The 22,411-nt window shown below is 54.5% G+C and overlaps 1 protein-coding gene across 1 annotated transcript in view; it reads right to left on the reverse strand.

Moving 5' to 3' along the window:
* Positions 1 to 22,411, reverse strand: part of RAP1GAP2 (RAP1 GTPase activating protein 2) — a 65,182-nt gene that overhangs the window by 15,080 nt on the left and 27,691 nt on the right. Inside the window, exons 4-9 of the mRNA XM_062012638.1 lie at positions 8,169 to 8,253; positions 2,385 to 2,420; positions 1,577 to 1,621; positions 1,058 to 1,090; positions 570 to 779; positions 70 to 173 (exon numbers count right to left, since the gene is read on the reverse strand). Coding sequence (XP_061868622.1) covers positions 70 to 173; positions 570 to 779; positions 1,058 to 1,090; positions 1,577 to 1,621; positions 2,385 to 2,420; positions 8,169 to 8,253 — 513 coding nt within the window. The remainder of the gene's footprint in view (positions 1 to 69; positions 174 to 569; positions 780 to 1,057; positions 1,091 to 1,576; positions 1,622 to 2,384; positions 2,421 to 8,168; positions 8,254 to 22,411) is intronic.

Below are 22,411 nucleotides of genomic sequence, written 5' to 3' on the forward strand. Positions count from 1 at the left end.
CTGCACAAACAAAACAAGGAACTCCCAGAGAGAAAATATTTTGTTAAACAAGCCTTTTTTCCCCCATACCTGAGTATAATCCTTAAATATTCAGTGCCATCTGCCTCCTCACATTTAATAGATAGGATCAGATTTCCTAGGCTGCTGGCTGTACAATAAAAATTTAAATGATCCTAAAAATAGAAAGCAGGACATTAGTAGTGGAAGAGGCACAGACACTGCCCTGGGGTCTGGCCAGGGCAGAGCACTCACCTGCCACCCCTGCACCCTCCCACCCTCAGGGTCACACACTCCCACACTCTCCTCGTGGGAATCAGCACTTTAATCCCTCTGACTTTAGCACTCAGCTCTCAGGTTTGTGCAGAGGGAAAAATAGGATTACAAGACTGTGAGCAGCAGAGCAGGTGGGTTCCACATCAAGTCCCCTGTGTCTGGCTGAACCCCAGGACCCCACGGATGGGCAGGCAGGAGCCGGTATGACCACCCCGTGCCCCGGGGACAAAGGCTGTGTGCGTGTGGCCATCACTGCCACAGCTGCGATCCCGCCATCCTCCTCTCCTTGCACCCACCTTCCCCAGGAAATGCTTCCTGTAGGCTCTGGCCTCTCCTTTGCACTCCAGCTTGTAGCCATAGGTGCTGGGGCTGAGGTTCTCCTCCTCCTCCTCGCAGATGCTGCTGTCAGATGAGGTGGGTGTGCCGAGGTTTTCCGGATCTTCAATCCAGTACCCCCCAAACTGGGGCAGGATGACCAGTGGGTACGGGCTGCCCTTCTCCAGGATCTGCAGAGACATGCCCATGAGGGGCTGGGCAGGACTGGGGTGGGGATGTGGGGGCTCATCACCCCATGTCCTGCCCCTCCACTGCCCGCTCCCACAGCAGCTCCCAGCCCCTGGCACTGCAGGGGGCAAATCCAGCCCCTCTCTGAAACCTCTTCTCTCTGTCCTACCAAGGAAAAGCAGCAGCCACAAAGGTGGGAAGGAGGAACACACTTTGTGCAGCTCCTGCCAGAAGCTGCAGCTCCACCAATTCCCCCATTATTGGCACTCACAGCACTCACCTCATCGATGCTGGGGTACGGGATGTAGTCTTCCTGTGAAAAAGAAGCAAAACACCACGTGTGACCATTTGTTCTCCACCAGCTGCTTCTTCAGGCCACAGCCTTGAAGCCACAGCCCAGAGAGCCTCGTGCCAAGGGGGGCCCTGACCCAAGTGGCAGCGGGTGAGAGCCCTGGGAGCGGTGCCACCGCGCTGCCCCAGACACAGCGCAGCGACACGGCCCAGGGCTGAGCGAAGCGCTGCAGCACACCAAGTCCCGTTCCAAAGGGACTGTTGCTGCTGTAAACTGAGCAGATTTTACACAGCTCACCACTGAAATACACAGGTTTGGACACAAAGCTGGATTAGGGATTTACAGGCCACACTCTCATCTTTGCAATTCAATCAGTGCCCTGGTTTTAAACCACATTTAAATCCTTTTTAGTCGTTTGAGTGACTGTCTCTGACTATACACATTAAAGCCCTGAGATAAGGGGGAAGCACTTGAAAAGATCCACACAAGAAACACATTTCAACCAACCTTATGTTTTTGGCTTCCAGTTCTCTGTTCTTCAAGTTTTGGCGCCTGTTTGCAACAAAACAAATGGATCGAGTAATTGAGATGTTTTCAGCCACACAGACAAAACCACAGGTTTTTGCTACACAAATCACTCTGCACAGTGGGGACCACAGCCCAGAGGCGTGACAGGGTGACGGCTCCAGCTGTCCCACCGTGCCTGTCCCAGGCAGGAGTATGGCACCAAACCCTGTCAGCACTCACCCACACTCCCAGCAGCGGGGGCAGCGCTGCACCCCTGCACCCCTCTCACGGGGAGAGGGAACGTGCCAGGAACAGCCCAGCCCTCCAACTCTCCTTCTGGGGCAGATCCTCATGTGTTTCAGTGTGGGACAAGAGAATGCCTCACCCTGACCTGAAGGGTACTGAGGCGATGCCAGGCCCAGCTGTGCTCTTTACCACAGCCCATGCTCGCAAAGATGGGCAGCAGTGACCTGACCTCACCAGGGAGCAACGGGAACACGTGGAGCACGTGCCCCTAAACCTCCTTCTGCAAAACTGCTCGGGGTGATGGAGGAAGATGCTGCTGACCCCACTGCTCTTCCCTGCACACCGGTGCACTTCTGCACAGCTCTCCTGCGTGGTCTGAGGTGGGAAGTGGCCGCTGTGCCCCTTTCAGCAGAGCTCACACAGCACCAGGGACTGGGCAACAATCCGAATCACAGCCCGGTTGGACCAGGCCTCCCAGCATCTTCAGTGTCGGGGTGCTGGGGGAGCTCTGTGCTTGCCGCCTCTCCTGGGGGGGACAACCCACATGCATGCTGCTGCTCACCTGCATTTTTTCCAGCATTTCAAAGAATTCTGCAGACTGAAAAAGAAAAGAAGGACATGTCCTGTTCAAGGAAAGCAGACAGGAGGCCAGACAGCCCATGCCTCACCAAGGCACTGACACCAGACCCTCCAGCCCATACTAGACACTCTGGCTCTGACCCTCAACAGGAATAGGAAGATACCCTATCCAGTCAGTGTGTGACCCCAAGACCCCCGTGCAGCCCTGCTGCCAGGCAGGGATGGAGTCTCATAGCTGCCCTGGGCCTCCAGGGTCTATGACCACCCCACAGCAAGTGGCCCAGCACAGGCAGCGCACGGGGCAGTGAGCAGCACAGCTCCCCACCTCCCTCACTGCTCCTGCTCTGCAGTTCATTCCCAAAATCCATGAGAAGACAAGCTGAGTGATGCTGCAGCACTCGCCCCACTCCCCGCTTGCACACAGCTGGCTGCTGGCCACGGGAGCTGCTGGCCAGCTTGCCACAGAGCTCGGGCTTCACTGCTGCAGCTCACCATTACTAAGAACACTCCACCCCAACAATTTCCCAGTCACTCTGTGTACAGTTTGATAATGGCTCCTCAGTCACTTGCTTTTCTAATCACAGCAGCGTTGGCACTCTTGCCTGAACAATCTCTTTGGGTTCGTTCTCTTCCCTGGGTGTATTCTCAGCCCCAAAGGTCTGTGTTTTCCAGCTCTCTGCAGTAACACTGGCTGGAGATACCAAAGAGAGCATGGAGCTGCCAGTGCAATCCTGTGCATGGGAGAAGCTGGCAGGAGGAAGGGATGGGGAGTCCTGGCTGCAGCCACGTGCCACAGCTCTGCCATGCACTGCACAGTGGGCACTGGGACCTTGGGGTCAGGGAAGGAGAAAACCCAGATGGCTTTGCCATCCCCTAAGCATCCCCAGCACTGTGGCACACACAAAACATGTGGCTCCTGTGCCTGTGGCAACACAGAGCAGGGGCTCAGGGACAAGAACCAAACTCAGCCCAGGAAGAGCTGGTGGTTGTCACCTCTCCAGGAGAGGAGCTAAAGTTGTCTGTCCTGCTGAGCCATGTGTTCCTCCGGGCAAGGGGAGACTTCATGAAAATCTGTTCCTGCCCTCATCTACCTGTGCTCTCAAAGGGCCCCCAGTCCTGCTGTGGGTCAGCACATTGCTGAGCTGCTGTGGGGCTCAGCAGGCACCAGCCACCTTTCCCACTGAGTCCTAACGTGATGTTCAGACACAGCAGACAAGGGCTTGACCCATGTGATGGGCACAGGCCCCACCAGCACATGCAGCTGAGGGAAACGGGCGCTCTGCCAACACGCACCATCCTCCTGACTCGCTGGGCACCAGCAGGGTCACCCCTCCGGCACAGCAACTGCTGAACCTTGGCTGGACCATCCCCATCCCTCACTCACCTTTGACTGCTCTCAAGTACATGCAAATAAACTACCTAGTCAAACTAGGGCTGTAAATGCTGGGGCACTCCCAGTAAACCAGCAAGTGACTTTTCTGCAGACATGACGCAGCAGCCCCATCCCTCCTGTCCCTCTTCCTCCCCCCACCTCTCCTCTACCCCATGTTTGCTCCTGGCCTTATTCTGAACTTTGTCTGGGTTCTGGTTTATCTTCAGGTCCCTGGGGTGCACAAATGCTTTTTGAGACAATTACCATAGTTTCCAGGTCCTACTCCACCATCAGCCAGAGCCAGAGATCCAAACCACGCAGCAGCACCACATCCACCTGCTACAACACAGCCCAGCACAAAATGCATGCAGGTATTTGACAACATTCAGGGATTTGTGCATACTTAAAGCCAGCCTTACCGGGCCACAATTACTTTGGCAATCCCAGTGGGGACAGTTACACCTCTGTAAGGCCTAGGGCACAGCAGGCAGAAAAGGTTACACTCACCCTGCTTGGGTCACCGAGACTGTCTGCTCCAAACTAGACTCACATCTGCTTCTTAAATGCAACCAAAGCCAAGAGCAGAGAGGACAGCATCTCCCCTGGCACCTTCAGCAGGACAAACCTGCCAGCAGCTTAACAACCTCAGAAACGTGGGATACTCAACCCAAAATAGTACGGCTGCTGTTTCTTTCCTGATCATGTGTCCTTCACCCCTCAGCACTGAGAGCTACACTGGCAGTGTGAGAGGGGATGGACAGTCACATCCCAGAGCTTCAGCACAGAAAAGTACACAACCCTTCTCTGGCAGCACGAGGCCAGACAGAGGGCCCAAGGCTGGGCTGGCTGAGCACAGGGTCTGTTCAACCGCCCCAGCTCCCCAGGGCGAGCTGCAGGAGCGGGTGCCCGCACACAGGAGCGCTCAGAGCAGAAGCTGCAGCACAGACAGGGAGTGCCCGCTTTGAAGATTGCTGGAGGAAACGACACCCAGGAAGAAACTCCTGCAGCAGGCAGGAGCTTCCAGGCTCCGCCAGCACTCCCCAGCGCTGCCCTCGCGCTCGCTGAGCACTCACCAGAAGGCCCTGGAGGAGATCCGTCACCTTCCCGGCGTCACCCCTGCCTGGCAGCAGCCACACAGCCATGGCTGCTGCTGCCACCAGCCTGCCTCAGCGACACCGGCAGCGCTGCCAGCGCCAGCCCAGCCATCCCTGCACGGCCCCAGCACCTCCCTTCGTTAATGTTTCTCCAAGGCAGGGGCACGGCAGCAATGCTGCTTTGTTATTTCAAAGGGTGGCTCCCCAGGAGGCAAAAGGCCTGGAACAGGTTGGACAGGAAGCTGGGGAGGGTTTGCAGGGCACAAATCCTGCCGGGATGTACTGGCCCCACAGCAGGATGCAGAGCCCCGTGGGGGGATGCATATTGCAGAGCTGCAGCAGGAACAGGAGGCAGAAAATCCAAATTCTCCATATGGAAACCTGTACATGCAAAAAAGTCACAGCCCTTCCAAAAGAGCTGAATGAATCCCCATTGTTAATCCTTTCAGAGTCAGCTCAGCACAACCCAACCTGCTGACCCAGGAGCTGCTATCCCTCTCTGCAACAGTCTTGCACAGATCTCTGGGAAGCACAGTAAAGTTTACCGAGCACAGAGAAGAACAGGAAAGGCACCCAGGATGTTAGCTCCATGCACTTGTACCTATCACAGGCTCAGTCACACTGAATGACCACCCAACATCCCCTGCACCAACCACAGCCCAGGGGACCAAGACGACATCTCCAGGAGGACAAGGTCTCTGCCTCTTAACCTCAAAGTCGCCCCAGGCTTCCCTTCATTGAGCTAATGGCTCCTTTAATCCCTGACATCTCCTCTCCCAGGCATCTCCAGGTCCATCTCTCAAATGTCAGGAAACATACATCAGCCTCTGCCTTTCAAGAGCTGACAGTAACTGAGGCCAAAGCAGCAGCAGGGCACAGAGAAGCTCCAAACCAGCAGCCGCACAAACCAACCCAGTGGCCCACAGACAGCCCTTTGCCTGAAGACCATACGGATTTATCTCTGTTTTGCATCTCTGGAGCAACCTGCATCTGGCAAAGCAGCATACAGCCAAGACACAGGGTCTCCCTTCCCCTGTGCTGCCTGGCTGGGGTGCCAGCACCAGCAGCCACAGAGACTCTGCCATCGCCAGTGCCGTGGGTGCTGAGGGATGGAAAGAGGGACACATGCTGCAGGCTTCCAGCTCTGCCTCACCTTTCCAAAAGGACAACCTGTGCCATCTGCAAAGATTTTGGAACCCTTTAATCCTGCTGTAAAGCAGTCCACAATCACCTTTTAATTGCTTTAAATACATGATTATAAAAATGAAGAACCGGCAGTGGAACAGGCAGCCTCCAGCTCTGCCCAAGTTGAGACCAGCATCTCCTCAGCCAAAGCCATCACCAGCCTCTCCTCCAGCCACAGCACCCACAGGGAGATGGGCCTGTGTGTCTTGTGATGCAGGAAGGAACAGCCGTCTTTGAGATGCATGAGAAGAAAAACCTCAGCATTTGCTTTGGGTGAGCTTATATTACCTGAAGCACATGGAGCAGCATCTACACACTTTTCCCATGTCAGGCTTTCCATAAGTTTCCATGCCAATCTTGCCAAGCTGAGGGAAGCCTTTAACTGAAGTTTAAATGTCCTTGAAGAGCCTGATATCCCGCTGCCCCACAAGGTCCCAGCTCCCTCCTGGCCCACAGCATGCCTGGGGTCTTGCCCCCAGAACCCCTCCTGCAGCAGCACCTGGCCAGGGAGCAGACCCAGGCCCTGGGGCTGCCTCCACTCCTGCATGGCCAGGCTCAGCCTGCTCAGCTAACCTGCTTACTGAAGGGTAGAATTGCCATTTAAAACACAGCAGGGCAAAGGCAAATGCAATGTGCCCAGGATGATGCTCCCACTGCTGGCAAGCTCTCCTCAAGGCACGTCCCCATCCTCTCCCATCCCTCCCAGCTTCAAACCCCCCCAGAGCCCCTCACCCTCCTCCGCAGCCCAATGAGGTGCCACAGCTCATGTCACCAGTGCCCTGTGTCAGCTCCTGCTGCTTCGTGCACCCAGGTCACACACAAAACCCTAAATAAGCCAAACCCGCAGAAGCTCCACTAATAAACTCCTCCAACTCAATACTCTCATTTCCAAGCCCACTTGCTCTTAACAACCATTTAACCAGGTTCTCAGCCGCCTCATAATCCTCACATCCACCTCATCTTCTCCACTTAATGAGTAATTTCCCGTGTGGCAGCATATTGAGCGCTCGGCAGCAACCCAGGGAGAAGAGCTACAATTGCCTTTGTCTGGAAACTGTCGTATCGCAGAAATGTCTTGGGTTGCTCTGACAGAAGCTACTCACGATGAACCCACGCTGCATTTATCCCATTTTCCCATTCATTTCCATGTCTCAAATTGACTTTTCCTGCTGAATTCACTCTGAAGCTTTGCCCCAGGTCACCACCCGGCTCTCCGCATCGCCCTGCTCGGCACAGGGCTGCACGCTCCCTGCTGCCTGAGACTGCGCGAGTGAGATAAATGCGAGCTGGGAGCTGTGGAGGTGGAAGAACTTTTTCACTGAGAGGATTATGAAGCACTGGAACAGGCTGCCCAGGGAGGTAGTGGAGTCACCATCCCTGGAGATATTTAAAGGATGCATAGATGAGGTGCTGAGGGACATGTTTTAGTGATGGGCTTGGCAGTGTGAGGTGAGTGGTTGGATTCGTTGAACTTAAAGGTCTTTTCCAACCAGAATGGTTCTATGATAGGTGCTCAGTCAACCCCAGCTCAAGCACGATCAGCTTGCAGGCCTGATCAAGCTGCTTGTGACTCTCTCCCACTGGGAAAACGCGGGAGGGCCAGAGCCCTGCAGAGGCAGCCCGGCATGGGCAGAGCAGAGGAGACACGTCCTGTCCTGTGACTTGCTCCTTCCACCACAGCAGAAGGCGGCGGCCAAGTGGTCCCCAGCAGGGCTGAGCAGTGGGTCAAGCCATGCAGCAGCACCTGCCCCAGGACGAGCCAGCAGCCTCTTGCTGGCAAGCTGGCACCCACCGTGGCACCCAGTGCGGGCTATTGGCAGGATAACAGCTCTGGCTGGGCTCCTGCACCCTGCTCGGCACCACGCTCACGATTGCGTAAGGAGAGCGGCAGTGCAGGATGGGCCCCAGCAGCACGCACGCCCCGCTGCCGCTGATGGTGTCTGAACATGCTGCAGGCTGAACTCCAGAAACCACCTACTGCTGCTCCCTCGGGAACAGCCCAAATCCATACAGCCGCTGCGTTGGAAGTGCCGCTCCTCACCAGCTTCAGCTTCCAAAAGCAGCGCCTGGCCGGACCCGCGCCCACAGCCCGGCGCAGCGCCGCCCGCACACTCACCTTCATGGTCGGGGGGGCGGTGAGGGGGGGGGACAGCGGCCGCTCTGGGACAGACACATCCGTGCTGTTCAGCAGCTCCTGCTTCCTGAAAAACCAAAGGCAGACTTGTCAGCTTCCCCCATGCCCTGAGCAAGAGCACGAGGCGGGAGATAAGGGCTTATCTTCCTTAGCAAAGCTGCAGGCGTAAGGGCTGCCTGTTAAATTATATCTTGAATCTGAGAAAAAAAAAAGGCAGCATAAAAAAATGACAAAAGTCATCTGAAGAGCCTTGTGCCCAGGGAACACAGGGAGCCCTCGCTGTCCCACTGGATGCCTGGGCTCTGTCCTCAGGAGCGCGGCTGTGGGGCTGGGCCGGTGCGGTGGTGCTGGGCTCTGCTGGCCAGCACAGTGGGGACAGCCAGGCTGGGTTTCTATGACAATCCATCCCCACAATTCCCCTCCATCTGGCACCCTCCCTGCCTGGGCAGGATCCGTGGCTGATCGGCCTCCTGGCAGTCTGGGCCCCACGGATGCCGGAGGCGGCTTTGGGCTGGGTGACATCGCCGTACACCCAGGCACTCCCCAGCACGGGTTTGGCACGGCCCAGCACAGGCCCCTTTGCTAACAGGGCACCTGGCACGGGCGCTGGATTTGGAGGCAGCCAGAGGCATTGTGGTGATGGGAGACTGGGAAGTGGGGAGTAGCCCCTGTGCCACGGATCCACCCTGCAAGCCCCACACAAACAGCACCTAAACCTCAAACGGGCACAGCGTCAGCCCTCCATCACTGATCAAAATACCCCGTCCCTTTCTCACCAACAGTTTCCCAGGCAGACAACCAAGCCGCCACTCGCAGCAGTGCTGCCAGATGCTACTCTGGGAATCAGAAAATCTGAGATTTAATTTTGTTTCCTCTCGTCCGTGCCAGGTTAGTCCTGCAGAAACCGGGCCAAAATGCCCAACTGTTTATCTCACAGTAACAAGGTTTGGTTCCCATGGCAGCCCGCCCTGGGATGGCCCGGCACGGCGAGCACGGCAGCCAGGAACTGATGCCTGCCAGGCCCTCTCTAAAACATGTGGCTCCTGTCACAGGCTGTGCCCAACCTCCCACCACAGTGCCCTCCTGCCAGCCCCGCTGCCCACCTCCTGCCCACATCCCCTCCTGCCAGTCCCATTGCCCACCTCCTGCCCACATCCCCTCCTGCCAGTCCCATTGCCCACCTCCTGCCCACACCCCCTCCTGCCAGCCCCGCTGCCCACCTCCTGCCCACACTGTCCTTCTGCACCGAGTGCCAGCTCTCACAGCAGCAGGTGACAAACACACGCTGGTCGTGGGGGAGGCCTGAGTGCCTGCAGCCCCTCCTTGGCTGAGCCCTGTGCAGTGCAGTTTTCCTGGATAACTGGTACAACAGCAAGTACAAAACCCCACCATCACCTCTGTGAGCTGTTGAGCTGTGTCCCCGCTAATGAGAGACGGAACTAGAGCGTAAGAAGGGCTGGCTCCTGCTCCTCCTGCCTGCACACATAACTGCTCTTGCATCAGGATTTCTGTTCCTGATGAAACGTGACTCCATCTCCGGAAACACATACATGCACATTCACACACAGACATTCGCACACATAAGCATCTGGGAGAAAGTCCTCTGCAGGCTGCAGGGTGCTGGAAGGCACTGCACCCTCCTGCCCAGCCGAAGCCCCGCACTGCAGGAGCGCAGCCTGCCCTTCGCAGCACTGCTGCCCAGAGCATGGACTTGGCATCTGTCCCTGTGGCTGCAGGAGAGACTGCACGGCAGAGCAGCTGGAGCCAGCGGTGCCTGGGAGCCCACGGCCCTGCAGCTCTGGCTAGGGGACTGCAGCTGCCAGCCCGTGCTGCTGCCGTATCACGGGATGGAGCTGGGAGCAGCAGGGAGCTGCAGCACCTGCCATCAAGGAAGGGACGAGCAGGACACAGATCGACAGTTCTCATTTGTCAATGACCAACATGAATTAATGGACTTAGTGCTAGCTAGGGACATTGGCTGGATGCTGGGGGAAATTCAGGGCTGCAGTCATGTTGAGGCCCCTCCAGCAACACAGCCACAGGCACTAGGGAAAGCCCAGCAGTTTGTGCCCAAACATTAATCCAGCCCAGGGTCTGACATTTTACATTAAACCAACATACATTATTTTTTCTTTCTTTTTTAAAAGCAAAGCAGATGAAATTTGCCTTACACTATTACACCTCATTTCAGCTCTCAGCATCATCCAGTCTTTTGACACAAGGAATGAATTACAACAATGTGGGACAATAGGAGAATTCACCCATATTGTTTATCGAGCTTCTTCCCTTTCTCCTCTCTACAAACTCACCACGACTCTACTGCTGAAAACATGCCGAGGATGACAGATTTCTACTGTTTGCTCTCTGACTTTCTAGGACACTAAAGTGTAGCCTGATTGAGTGGAGCAAACCACTCATCCTTTGCTCTCCTTGCTTTGAACCCTGAGCTCTGCCTGATTGCAGTAATCTGCCCAGTGGCCTCAAAGGCATAAAATGTATCAGACTTTGCAAAGATTAAAGTTACAGGGATGCACACAAATAATTTCATTTGATCTGGGATTTGTAGCAGGTTGCCATAGCATCATATTCTAAGTATTATAAAATCACTCACACAACTTAACAACGTGTTCCTCTGTCACATGCTGATTGCTTCTTTGGGGCCAAACTGCTGGAACTGCTCCTGCAATTCTGGGGAGAGCAAAACAAACCCATTCACCAGCCACCACTTGCAATTAGGCTTCGTGCACTGGAAATACTTTAAACTGCAACCACAGACTTGGATGATTCAGTCTGCCGTCAGCTACCAGGGTCAAGGGCCAGCAGCCTAATTCCCAAACAGATTACCCTCACGGGATGATAAATGAATCATGGGGAAGATTAGCACATCTTTATCCGTGCGCAGGCATGCTTGAATGGAGAAGCAGTCCTGGGGGATCTCCCCTGAAGATGATGCCAGTAGCAGCAGGTGCTGGCAGCAGCCCTGAGCCGTGACACGGAGCCCCACTGGTGCTGGGAGCCTGAAATGCAGCAGAGGTCCCGGGCAGGGATGGGACTGGGAGATGCCATGCACTCAGCTGACACAACACCAGCACCCGACTCCCACCCACAGCACGGCCCTGGGACGTACAGCCCCTCCGGGATTTTCCTGCAGAGCTGCAGGCCTTGGGATGCTGGTGGTCACAGCGTGTGAGTGCCACTGTCCTCCATGGCACAGCAGGACGGGATCCCCTCACCCCATGAGGACTTATGCAGCACAGCACGGCCCCACCACTCCATGCCACCCTGCCCAGGGGCTCCTGGCTGTCCTGCGTCAGGGCAGTGCAGTGCAAGAAGGAAACATGATCCCTGCCTGAGCAGCCTGACCACAGACAGGGCACAACAGGGCAACCAGGGAGTGGGAGAGAGGACGGCAGGGACAGCACGATGAGCTGAAGCCTGGGCTTGGCATGACACAGTTCCAATAAACGGCCTCTGCAATCAGTCCCCACCCGCCTCTCCCTGGCACCGCAGGACACACACGGCTCCAGCACCGATAATGTAACCAAAGGTTACAGCGTCACACTCACTCCCCAGAGCCAGCACCCCGTGCCCAGCAGGCAGACGGGTGCTCTGCCAAGTCTGGACACCCCCGAGCCCACCCTGGCCGTGGCTGAGACCAGCGCATCGGGTGGGCGAGAGCATCCCCAGAACTGGACATTGGCCTTCACGGAAGGCAACACGGGCATCGCTTTTGTAATTTTGAGTCTTTGTTTTTCTCATTAGGCAAATTAAGAGAGAAGGAAAAGAAAGAATTATAATCTTACATACTTAGCAAATCTAATTTAGGAAATACCTTAATGCAGTTATGTAGGCCCAGCTGCAGGGTTTGCTAACAGAGGTCGTGAGATCAGTCCCGCCAGCCCGGCACAGGCCCGGCCCCCTGCAGCCGTGGCACTGTGCTGGGGGGCCCACTGCCACCAGCCCCCATCAGGAGGGCACAGCCTGCATGGCCAGGGCTGCCATGGGGATTTTTTCACCCTCTTTTGAGCATATCGGTACCGACAAGCTCCCAATATAGTGAGGGCAGGTGAAGTCATTCTCTCATCTTTAGAGCATACCTAAAAGCATCTACATCCCAAAAGCATCTACAAATTCACATCCTGAATTTGGTAAACCCCACCAACATACTGAAATTCCCATTAAAATGTCCTGTTCAGACCAGAGCCGGGGCTGCCGGAGCCCCCAGAGCTCTCCCAGTGAACACCTGCCTCCGAGCACACGCTTCCCTCCTGCTTTCTCAGCCTAAAGCCTAATGAAAAACTTGTAATGCATCCCACCTTCCTGTTTTGTATGTCTGATTTACCAGACAGTCTCTAAATTGACATAGTACATTCATGTAAATTACACGTGGGAAGGGGAGATGTCAACATATTATGTGACACGGCAAACTGTTCCACACTAAGTGGTGAGCTCTGCCTTTTGTTACACCGTGTAAATTAAACACAGAGCACTCCAGGTTACCTTTATGCCTATGCTTAATCTGCAGATGAAACCTGGCCCAAAGAGGTGCACCAAAGAGGTGCAAAACTCTCGCATCAACAAGTTCAGCCTGTCTAGATGCTGTATCCTTGAGAAGGACAGCAAAGATTATCCTGTAAATTAACAGCCTCTATTTTTGGACTCATCATTTTTTTGTCCTTGATGGGCATCACCTTGCCAGCTGCTACCTCTTTAGTTGATTTAATATTCAATGCCTGGTGTCTTAAGTTTTCACAGGGGATTGTACTTCTGTATTGCTTTTCATCCTCACATGGCCCTGGGTCGAGCCTGGGGCTGCTCTCCCTCCCTCCCTCCCTCCCTCCCTTCATGGGAGCCCGCTCTCCATCTGCCCCTCACCCGCAAGGCTCCCATGGCTTCCAGCACAGGCTGAGGCTGAGCCTCTGCGCCCAGCTCCCGGGACAGTGTGGGTGCAGAGGCAGCCGGGACCCCCCGGACAGCTGCTCACAAACTGCAAAAAAACAAATGGGTTTTTTTTCTGTTGCATAGACAAGGGCACCTCTTTGGAGTGAAATCTGCAGTGAGTGCCTGAATGAAGCACCTTACTCTGACTTTGAACAGCTCTCCATCCAATCCTGGGGACTCCAGGCAGGCAAGATCTCGCTGCATCATCAGTCATCCAGGGGAGGACGCCTGTAGAGGACACACACTGCTGCAGGGCTCACACGGGCTCCAGACAGCCCCGGGCTCCACAACCCCCCAGACCTGGGGCTTGAACAGGCACTGGGCAGAGTCCCCGCTGTGGAACACCCTCCCTGATAATCTGATTTACCTTGTCACATCCTGAGCCCAGGCTGGCCCTACCCTGAAGCGTTACTTTCTCGTGCTGAAGTCTGAGAGTCAGCAAAGAAAAAGTACTGCGGAGTCGGGTCTGTATCTCTTGCAATAATTGATGTATTTGCAAGCTGCCAGCCCGCACCTGAGTGCACACACAGCTGCCCCGGCTGCACAGCTCTCACACAAAGGAACCAAAGCCCTGCTCAGAGCAAGGTGACATTCAACTGCCTAGGACTTTAGCTTTAATTACTCCTCTGCATATGGAATAAATACTGTTGAGAACGTTTCAGAGTGTCCCAGCGCTGCCTGGGGTGAATCACTGCTGTGCTGCCTGTCCTGCTCAGGGGGGATGCTGAGGAGCTGGCTCCTGCTTTGCCAGAACCTCTAGACACTGGGTTCTTTCCAACTTGGTCTCGCTAGGAAAGGAAGGTATATCATGCAAATAACGGTGTAAAGAGACTTTTATCGTTTACAGGTTTCATCATCTGATCTCACTTGCAGGAGCAGAGAGGAAGCAGTGATTTCCCACAGCAGTTGGGTAAATCAGCCAAGGCACTCATGGACTTTTTAAGACCAGAAGGCTCGTCTGATCCAATTCCTGACAAACACGCGCCAGTGAGCCTTGGGCAGCCATCCCCGAGCTGATTCAATAATTTGCAAATTGCAGGGAACAGCTCCCAGAAAGCCTCATCTCCAACCACCGAAGGGCAAAGGGCCGCTGTCCCCACACAGGCAGCTGTGCTGGGGCAGGAGCTGCAGCAGAAAGGGACAGGCCCAAATCGTGCATGGTGCTGCTCTGGTGAACATCCTACTGAAACAAACAGGGAGTACAATTGGCCACAGCAGTATAAAGAATTCACTCAATGGCTCTGGAGACAGACTACCATGAGGAGCCCTGGCTGAACCAAAGAGTAAACTAATAGCAGCAGGTAAAGACCTTTGCCTTGTTCCCAGTGCCATAATTGAGACCATAAGCGAATGGAGGGGTGCATCTACCACCATTTCTGCCCTGTGAGAGGACAGTCACCATAGCATCACCACAGCATTGCTGTAGCATCACCGCAGCGTCACCTTGCCAGCACATGGGACACTCTGGAAAACCATTTTAGATAAAAACACCCAGTTCCAAACCCTTGGTTTCCAGAGTGGGGCAGGAGTCAGGAGGATTCTGGCCCCCCCAGGCCATTCCTGCAGCTCCCCTCCAGCTCCAGGGTGCAGTACCAGCATACAGAGGGCAGGCAGGCGTCAGGGCAGCTCAGGGAGGGGGGCTTGCTGTGTCACACTTTGCTGGGTCACTAACAAGGAAGGGGCACTGGCCACCAGAGACTCTGCAGCTGCCACCGATCCTGCCAGGCTTGCATATGGCTCATGTAAAGCAAAATTCAATTGCAAACACAGAACAAAGACTGAATGTAGGAGGAAAAAAAGAAAATAGGAGCAGGTGGAGGAACAGAGTCCCTTTTGACGATGCCGCCAGCAGTCCCTTCCTTTTCCTGCAGATTATGTCACTTTGATGGCCCTGGCAGCTTGCATAAGATGAAGCAACCATCGTAAAGCACTACTTGGATTCTTGCAATTGCTCCCATGAAGGCTCCTCAGCCCACTGCAGACAAGAGAAAAACCTCTCAGCATCTTGTTCTCCCCTTGAGATGGCTGTACGACTCTCGTTGTCCTCAGTAAACCCTGCAGCACACGCTACACTGGGACGGTTTGTGCTCAACACGATGGTGGAAGAAAAGAAAAACCAATTAAAAAACCCCCAGACTCACACATGACCAGTGAGATCTCTGTGAGAGTTCAGAGCCAGACTTTCTCTCAGCCCTCACGTATCATGTGGAGCTCATTCATAGAAACCTGGTACCTACAGGAAAGACAACTCTTGGGAAGAGCCTCGTTCAGTGTGACTGGGAAAGCACTCCCTTCCCTGCCATGCGCTGAGGTGAGCGCAGGATGGACAAGTTGGCAAGATGGCACAGGGGCCCTGCCTGTCCCCAAGCCAGCCCACCCCTCAGAAACTTGCTGTCCCATGGCTGGACCCCAGAGCTCATGGCAGAGCAACAGCAGGGACAGGCCTGGGCTAAATGAAACAAAACCCACGGGACATGCACAGGGACAGGAACAGCCAGGCCCCAGGCAGCCCCCACATCTCACATCCCAGCCAGGGACAGCGGAGGACAGGGGTCACAACCACGGCACAGCCCATCTCAGGTGAGCATCTCTCATTGCTCTTCACTGAGGACCACCAGGACTTGCAGGTTGAGGTTTATTTCCAACTGTTCAGCTTTGATAATCTACCAAAAACCGCAGGAAAGGAGAAGAAAATATCCCAAAAACAACAGCAATACATGAACCATATGGGAAGGCCACTGTTAAGCCATAAAAGCATCACTAAAATCCTGCTCTAATGGGCATCTGCTGTCCAACGCAAAGCACCTAACAACAGCAGCACCAAAAAAATGGGATATGGAGCCTGAAACCCAAAACTGTGGGTTGGCAAAGAGATAAAGCTTAATCCCCCATCATCTTATTCTGATTTTTCAGCCTCACAAATTAGGGGGCGGGGGAACAGTTTACAATAAAGATTCCAAATACTCAATTCTTCATTCACATGGGTTTGGTACAAAACCACAAATTGAATCTAAAAAACCAACCAAAACAACACAATCCGAACAATCTGCAGCAGTGCCCACATCACTTCACCTGACCCACAGCAGCACCCAGGGCTGGATGCGTGTTTCTCACTATTTCTAACAACAAAGTTGCCAGAGCAGCACAGTCCTGGAGCAGAGAGGACTCCCTGACCGAGGCCGTGCAGCATTAATCCGAGCAGGGGCAATCTCTGAAGCAAACAGCAGGTCCTGCACGGCGCGGGGGGAGCGGAGCCGCGCAGAGCAGATGTCAGCTAACGCAGCATTGCACACAGGCTATTTCCTCAAAACACAAAGTTGAACATAAAGTACAAGCCGGGGCTTAGTCAATGAAAGATGAAACCATTTGTCAGCTGTTCCCGGCGAAGAGACAAAGCTGCTGGACCGAGTTAAAGCAAGTCTGAGAACGCGGCGATCCCCGAAAGGGAACAGTCCCTCTTGATCCTTACAGCCGGAGAAACGGGTGTTAACCTGACCGGCAGCGGCTGAGGTACAGCCCCCACACGTACGTATGTATCTATATATCTATAAGTACATGCACACGCGCCCCCCGCCTGCAGGTCGCCGTTACCCCGGTGCCCATTGTCCGGCTGCGCGCTCACATACACACAGACCCCGGGTCGGTCCCGGCAACAGCCTCAACGCAGCCGCCGGCTCGCCCGGAGCCTCCCACCCCGCTCCTCTCGCCCGCCCGTACCGAGCGGCCCCCGGGACCAAACCCGCGCGTCACCTCGCCTCCTTGCTCTGCCTGCGGGACCGGTGCAGCAGCCCGATCAGCACCACGGCCGCCCGCATCCCGGCCCGCCGGGACCGCATCCTGCCGCCCGGCCGGGACATCGCGGCTGCCGCTCCCGCCGCTCCGGCCCCTCGCGCGGCACCTGCGGGGGCGGCGGCGCGCCCGCGCCCGCCCCCTCCCGCGCCGCCCCGCGCCGCCGCGGCTCTCCGCGCGGGGCCGCTCTCGGCGGGCAGCGACGGGAGCCCCGCGGGACGCGGCTGCCCAGTGGCGCCCGCTCCCTCCCGCCGCCCGCGCCGCGAGCTCCGGCGGCCCCGCCGCCACCCGCGCTCCGGGCTCTTGGCCCGTGTGCCATTACACCACGGTCCCCTCCGCAGCCCAGCGGGCGGAGCGGTCGGTCCTGCCTCGCAAACGCGTTTTTTCTGCAAACCTTCCCGGGACGGGACGGCTCCCAGGGGGGCCGAGCCCGGGGCAAACATCCCTCCCTGCCGCAGAGCTGGAAGCGGGCCTGGGAGCAGTGCGAGCTCCTGGGGTCGCCTCTTGCACGGGGGAGGGGGCACAGAGCTGGGAAAGGAAATCTACATCCCTTTTATTTTTTTTTTTAATTAAGTAAACTGTAAATGATCTACTTCACAACCTCCGCACCTTTCCCGGGAAGTCACTGTTGCCATGGTGATAAAACACCCGGGTCTCTCTGTTCCCCCCCCCCAAATTTCACCTTCCTCCTCTGCAAGTTTACTTTTCATGGGAATCAGACACAGGGATAGCTACAGCATGTTACTTTTTAGAGGGATGAGAACACAGTCCCTCCTGTAGGCGAAACTCCCAGCCCCACACTGGACTGAAACATCATCATCTGCCCAAAACCATCACTGCTCTGCATCTTTGTGGCCAGCCTCAAAGAAATCAAATCCTACTGCAGCTACTGGTCAAGCCCATGGAATTGTTCCCCGAGAGGTTCTTTAACTAGGCTGGCCCTAGAGCAGAGAACAGCACAACCTCCTGCTGCCAGTAGCGTGCAGGACCCTTGGCACAAATTGTCACAGCCAATGGGGCCGGGCTTTTGGGGAGACCCTACCACAAACAGGAGGTCTGCTCAGGGGCATGCACCAGCCATAGGGCCACCCAACCACCAGTATCCCACCCAAGTTGGACCCCCCCTCTACAGCAGCTCCTGGGGAAAGATGAGGAGAATATCCCTCATCTCCTCATCCTCCAGGCAGGCTGTCACCCACAGGGCACCAGCCCAGCAAGATGGACAGGCCGTGGAGCAGGAGCTGCCTGGAAAGCCCCTGGCCAGGGCAGTAAATCATTAACAGCACGTGGGGCTCTCCTGGCAAAGTTTGCAATAAATGTGTTTGCTTCCAAGCAAACAGTTCACAAAGGCCACAGACCACATCTGGCACTGAGCAGCCTCTCTCACTGCCTTCCAGCTCCCTGCCCGCCATGCTTAAGGTGATCACAGAACCTTAGCTCTGGCCTCTGCTATCTCAATGCTTCAGCACAATCTCTGATCAGATGTATTTCTTAAATTAAACAAAAACCCCCATCACTCCTGCAATCTCTTTATGCATTCTACTGCAAGTCAGATAAAAATACGTGCAATGTTATTTTCGTCAACGTGCCACTAACTCACGCCAGAAGGACCTGACAGCACTTCAGCCATCACCACACCACCCATCTTGACCTACACAGCACACATGTACCTCTTCAAAGAGCCAAGACCTAAACTTAAATCCAAGATTAGCATTTTTGCATGAGACAGGATCTTGAAGAGTCCCCGGGAAGGCAGAAGCAGCAGCAGGTCTCCCCAGTATGGCAATTCCAGCAGCTGAGCGACAAAGCCCCCACTTCCCCTCAAGGAAAAGCCCAACACATTCCAAAACACCCCAAAACACATCTCTGCCTCCTCAGTAGATGACAAACTGTGTGTGATGGGTGAGAAGAGGCGAGTGGATGAGAGGAAAGAATTCTGTTAGACCTGGGTGCTGTCTTCAGCCTCCCTGGCAGGGAGACGCACCCAGCTCGTGCTGCAAAGCCCTGCAATAAAGTTTTTGTTGGATCAACAAATCTCTTTGTTCTTGCAGAAAATACCTGGCTGCTTCCTATCAAACAGAAATCATCAGTCTAACAAACGTCTCAGGCATAGTAAAAAAATGTTTAAAAGGAAGAAATTAGAACCCATTCCCATGCCACATTATACCGACTCTCCAGCACCTCATTAGCTTCCAGTTAATAGAGGGGGAGGGGGTTTAATTTTAAACCTTTTACCTCTCGCATTAAACAGGCAGTTTCGAATTTCATTGAGTCTCTCTCTGGAGAGATTTTCCACCGTCTCTCTCCCCCGTTTCCAGACAAGTTAAGTATTAATCTCCTCTTGTTTTATGCTGAAGTGGCTTTGTATTGATTTTTAAAGATGTTCAATTCTCTCATATTTGGAAATAGAGAATCACTTTAAGCAGACACTCAGTCATGTTTCCTTCTCCACCCAAATAGTGCAAACAAGCCCACGCTGTAATCAGTTTCTCCAGGACTCCATTGCAGCTGATATTTAACTGATAGGATGAGGACAAGATAATAAATGGTGAGGTGCTGGCAGGGCAGTGAGGGCTCAGGATGGGAGCTCGGTGCCCAGCTTGCAGCCATGCCATGTCATGCACCTACCTCCCCTCTCACTCAGAGAAAGAGAAATGCTGGGGCTCACTTTGCTTCCCCAACCTCAGCATAAAGATGCTCTCAGTTGCTGATGGCAACATCTTCCTAAGAGGACAGGGATCTTCTTAGGAGGTCTGGATGCTCAGCCACTCAGTGTCCGGTGGGTCCCATGCAAAGAGACAACCACCGTGCACACAGCCTCGATCTCTGCTTGCCAACGGGAGGAGCAGGCATGGCATGGCAGGCTCTGCGGCACAGCCAGCTGCAGGCATGGTGCCACAGGTTGCTGGGGCACCTTGACCCGGGAGCAGAGCCAGGGTTCCTTGGCTCCTGCACTGCATGGGCCATGGTGTGCATCCCCAGCTCAGCCATGACCCTCTTCAAGACAGGATTCCATCAAATCAATCCCAGAAAGGGGCAAGTCCTCTGCCCATGTCTTTGTGGGCTACAGAAACACCTCTGCAGTGCATCTCCCCTACCCCACACCTCATCCCCAGCTCCACAGGGCTGGAAGAGGTTCCCAGAGGGGCTGCCAGCTCCCCCATGCACAGAGGTTTTCCAGGACTAGCTAGAGGGAGCCACAGCCACTGGTCTGTAATGGGGCCTGGACCAGAGACTGCAGAGATTCCTCCCTCTCCCTGCCAATATTTCTGGGCTACTCTGGATCTATCCTTACTTCAAATAAAAAAAGTAAAAAGTGGTATTATCTCTGCAGTGACTAAATAACCTCTGAGTTAAGCACCTGACTCTGTTTCATGAGGAAATAAATATCTCTTCAAAAATGCCCTGACATTTTTGCTTCAGAGAAAACAGTTTTGCAGCTAACTAGGAAGCCAGGTCCCAAGGGGCTACAGAGAGCTCATAGCAGCTTAGGACAATTACACACTGTGATTAATAAATCACCTGGGTGGCTGGCTCATTTATGCAAAGTCTGGCATTTTCCTCTGGACACTCGACTAAGAATGAAGGATCTGAAAATACCAGATTGTGACAAGATCAAACCTTTGTCCCCAATATTACCGAATCCCCTGTGAATAAATGACACTTGGGATTATTAAGAAGCCATGTATTTGTAGAACAACTTTGGTGTTTACATTAGTGCTGCAGTGAGATGAAATCGCCCATCAGAGAGCAGCCCATCAACCTCCCCCAGCCCCTCAGCACCGTGTGGCCACTCAGCAGGGCTCCTGGGGCCCCGACACTGGCACCTGAGCGGTGGGCGCAGCTGAGTGTGGCTCCGGTGACTCAGGGCTTCTCCAGCCAGACAGCACAGGGCAAGGCCCCACCACTCTCTACATGCCCCCCTTTGCAAGAGATATTTCTGGTTCCCTCTCTTGTGAGGGACAGAGACAGAAATACAGGAGCTATGCCAGGCATTTGCCACAGCCGGGCTAGAGGCTGGGCCAGCCCATCCCCACAGTGCTGCAGCTGCGCCACGGTGACTGACAGGGCACCAAGAGCTCTGCCCAGGGATCCTTCCCACCACCCAGGGACCCCTGGCGAATCCCCCACCTCAGTAGGACACGCTGGGCACAAGTGCTCACACTGCCTAGGTGGGAGAGCTGGGACAGAGGCAGCTGGAGAGGAACAAAGGAGCTGAAGCAGCGCAACTGAAAGACAAAAATAGTAACTGTCTCTCCACAAAGGAGCGGTCACATTCCCATTTCTCTGGCACAGGAAGAAAAGGATTTGGGAGCTTGCAAACTAGGGAGAAAGCGATTATAGCATTGCAAATAGTGCTGCAGAGAGAGGATAAGAGTGCATCCAGTTTGTAGAGGAGAATCATAAGAAATAGAGCTTTGGATTACGTTACATCCAGCCCTAGGTAATCTGACTAGAGATTGATTTTATGGCTTCAGTTAGAAAGACATAGAGGCAATAGGAAGAAAGCAAGAAGACGGCTCCTCCAGGCAGAGATGCAGCGACAGAACACAGCTAGTTCCACTTCTCTTGAAACAGTGCAAGACGAGTGTGACACGGCACAGCAACCTCAGCACCCTGTCAACATGGGAGGATTGGCAGAGGGATTGCCATGTGCCATGGCATGGGGCAGTGCCAGTTCCCTGCTCCCAGCCTGGCAACACCAGCAAAGCTTCCCTGTGCCCCAGCACCCAGCCCCGTGGCTCCCTGTGCTGCCAAACTGTGTCTCCTGCACAGAAGTACAGGACTGATGTGCAAAATAAACTTATCTGCTCAGCTTGCCCAGGAGTCGATAGGTTTGTCTGCCATGCAGAGCACACTCCTGTCACCAGAGCACACCAGCATCGACCTTTTGCCTGACTGTGGCTGTAATGTTTCATCTCCCCAGTGCAATTATCAGCCTTCCAGGAAATAAGCAGGGAAAGCAATCAAAGGCACAATGGAAGAACAGAAATTCATTACAAGTGAATGACTTCTCACTGCAGAAGGAAGCCAAGGCTCAGCCAGGTATTGTCCCTCATTAAAAACACGCTGGTCCTGCATGAGAGTGGCAGCAGCACCCATGAGGGCTAGGAGGCAGCCAGGAGCCCGGACAGGCACATCATGGTGCGGGCCATGTGGGCACCCACGCTGTGGTTCAAGAGGCTCAGAGAGAAGAGACTCCAGCATGTAAAGTGATCACAAAAGACAACCTAAAAATAATCAGCAGCCTTGCAGGCCCCAGATAGGACCCTGTTCAGGACCCTGTTTCAGCTGCACCCTCTGCACAAGTCACCATCTCACTACAGCTGGGGCAAGGCTCGTGCTGCATCTCATGACATCCCCTCACTGTCTTTGCACAGCAACAGGATGAGATGAATGGGCAGCAGCACTGAAAGCACCTCCCAGCACTGCAGGCATCACTATTAAAAAAACAGGAAAGAAAAAAAGAAAAAGCAAGCAAGGCAGTGGATGAA

The sequence above is a fragment of the Colius striatus genome, chromosome 20, assembly GCF_028858725.1.
Source record: "Colius striatus isolate bColStr4 chromosome 20, bColStr4.1.hap1, whole genome shotgun sequence".
In the NCBI taxonomy this organism is placed as follows: Eukaryota; Metazoa; Chordata; class Aves; order Coliiformes; family Coliidae; genus Colius; species Colius striatus.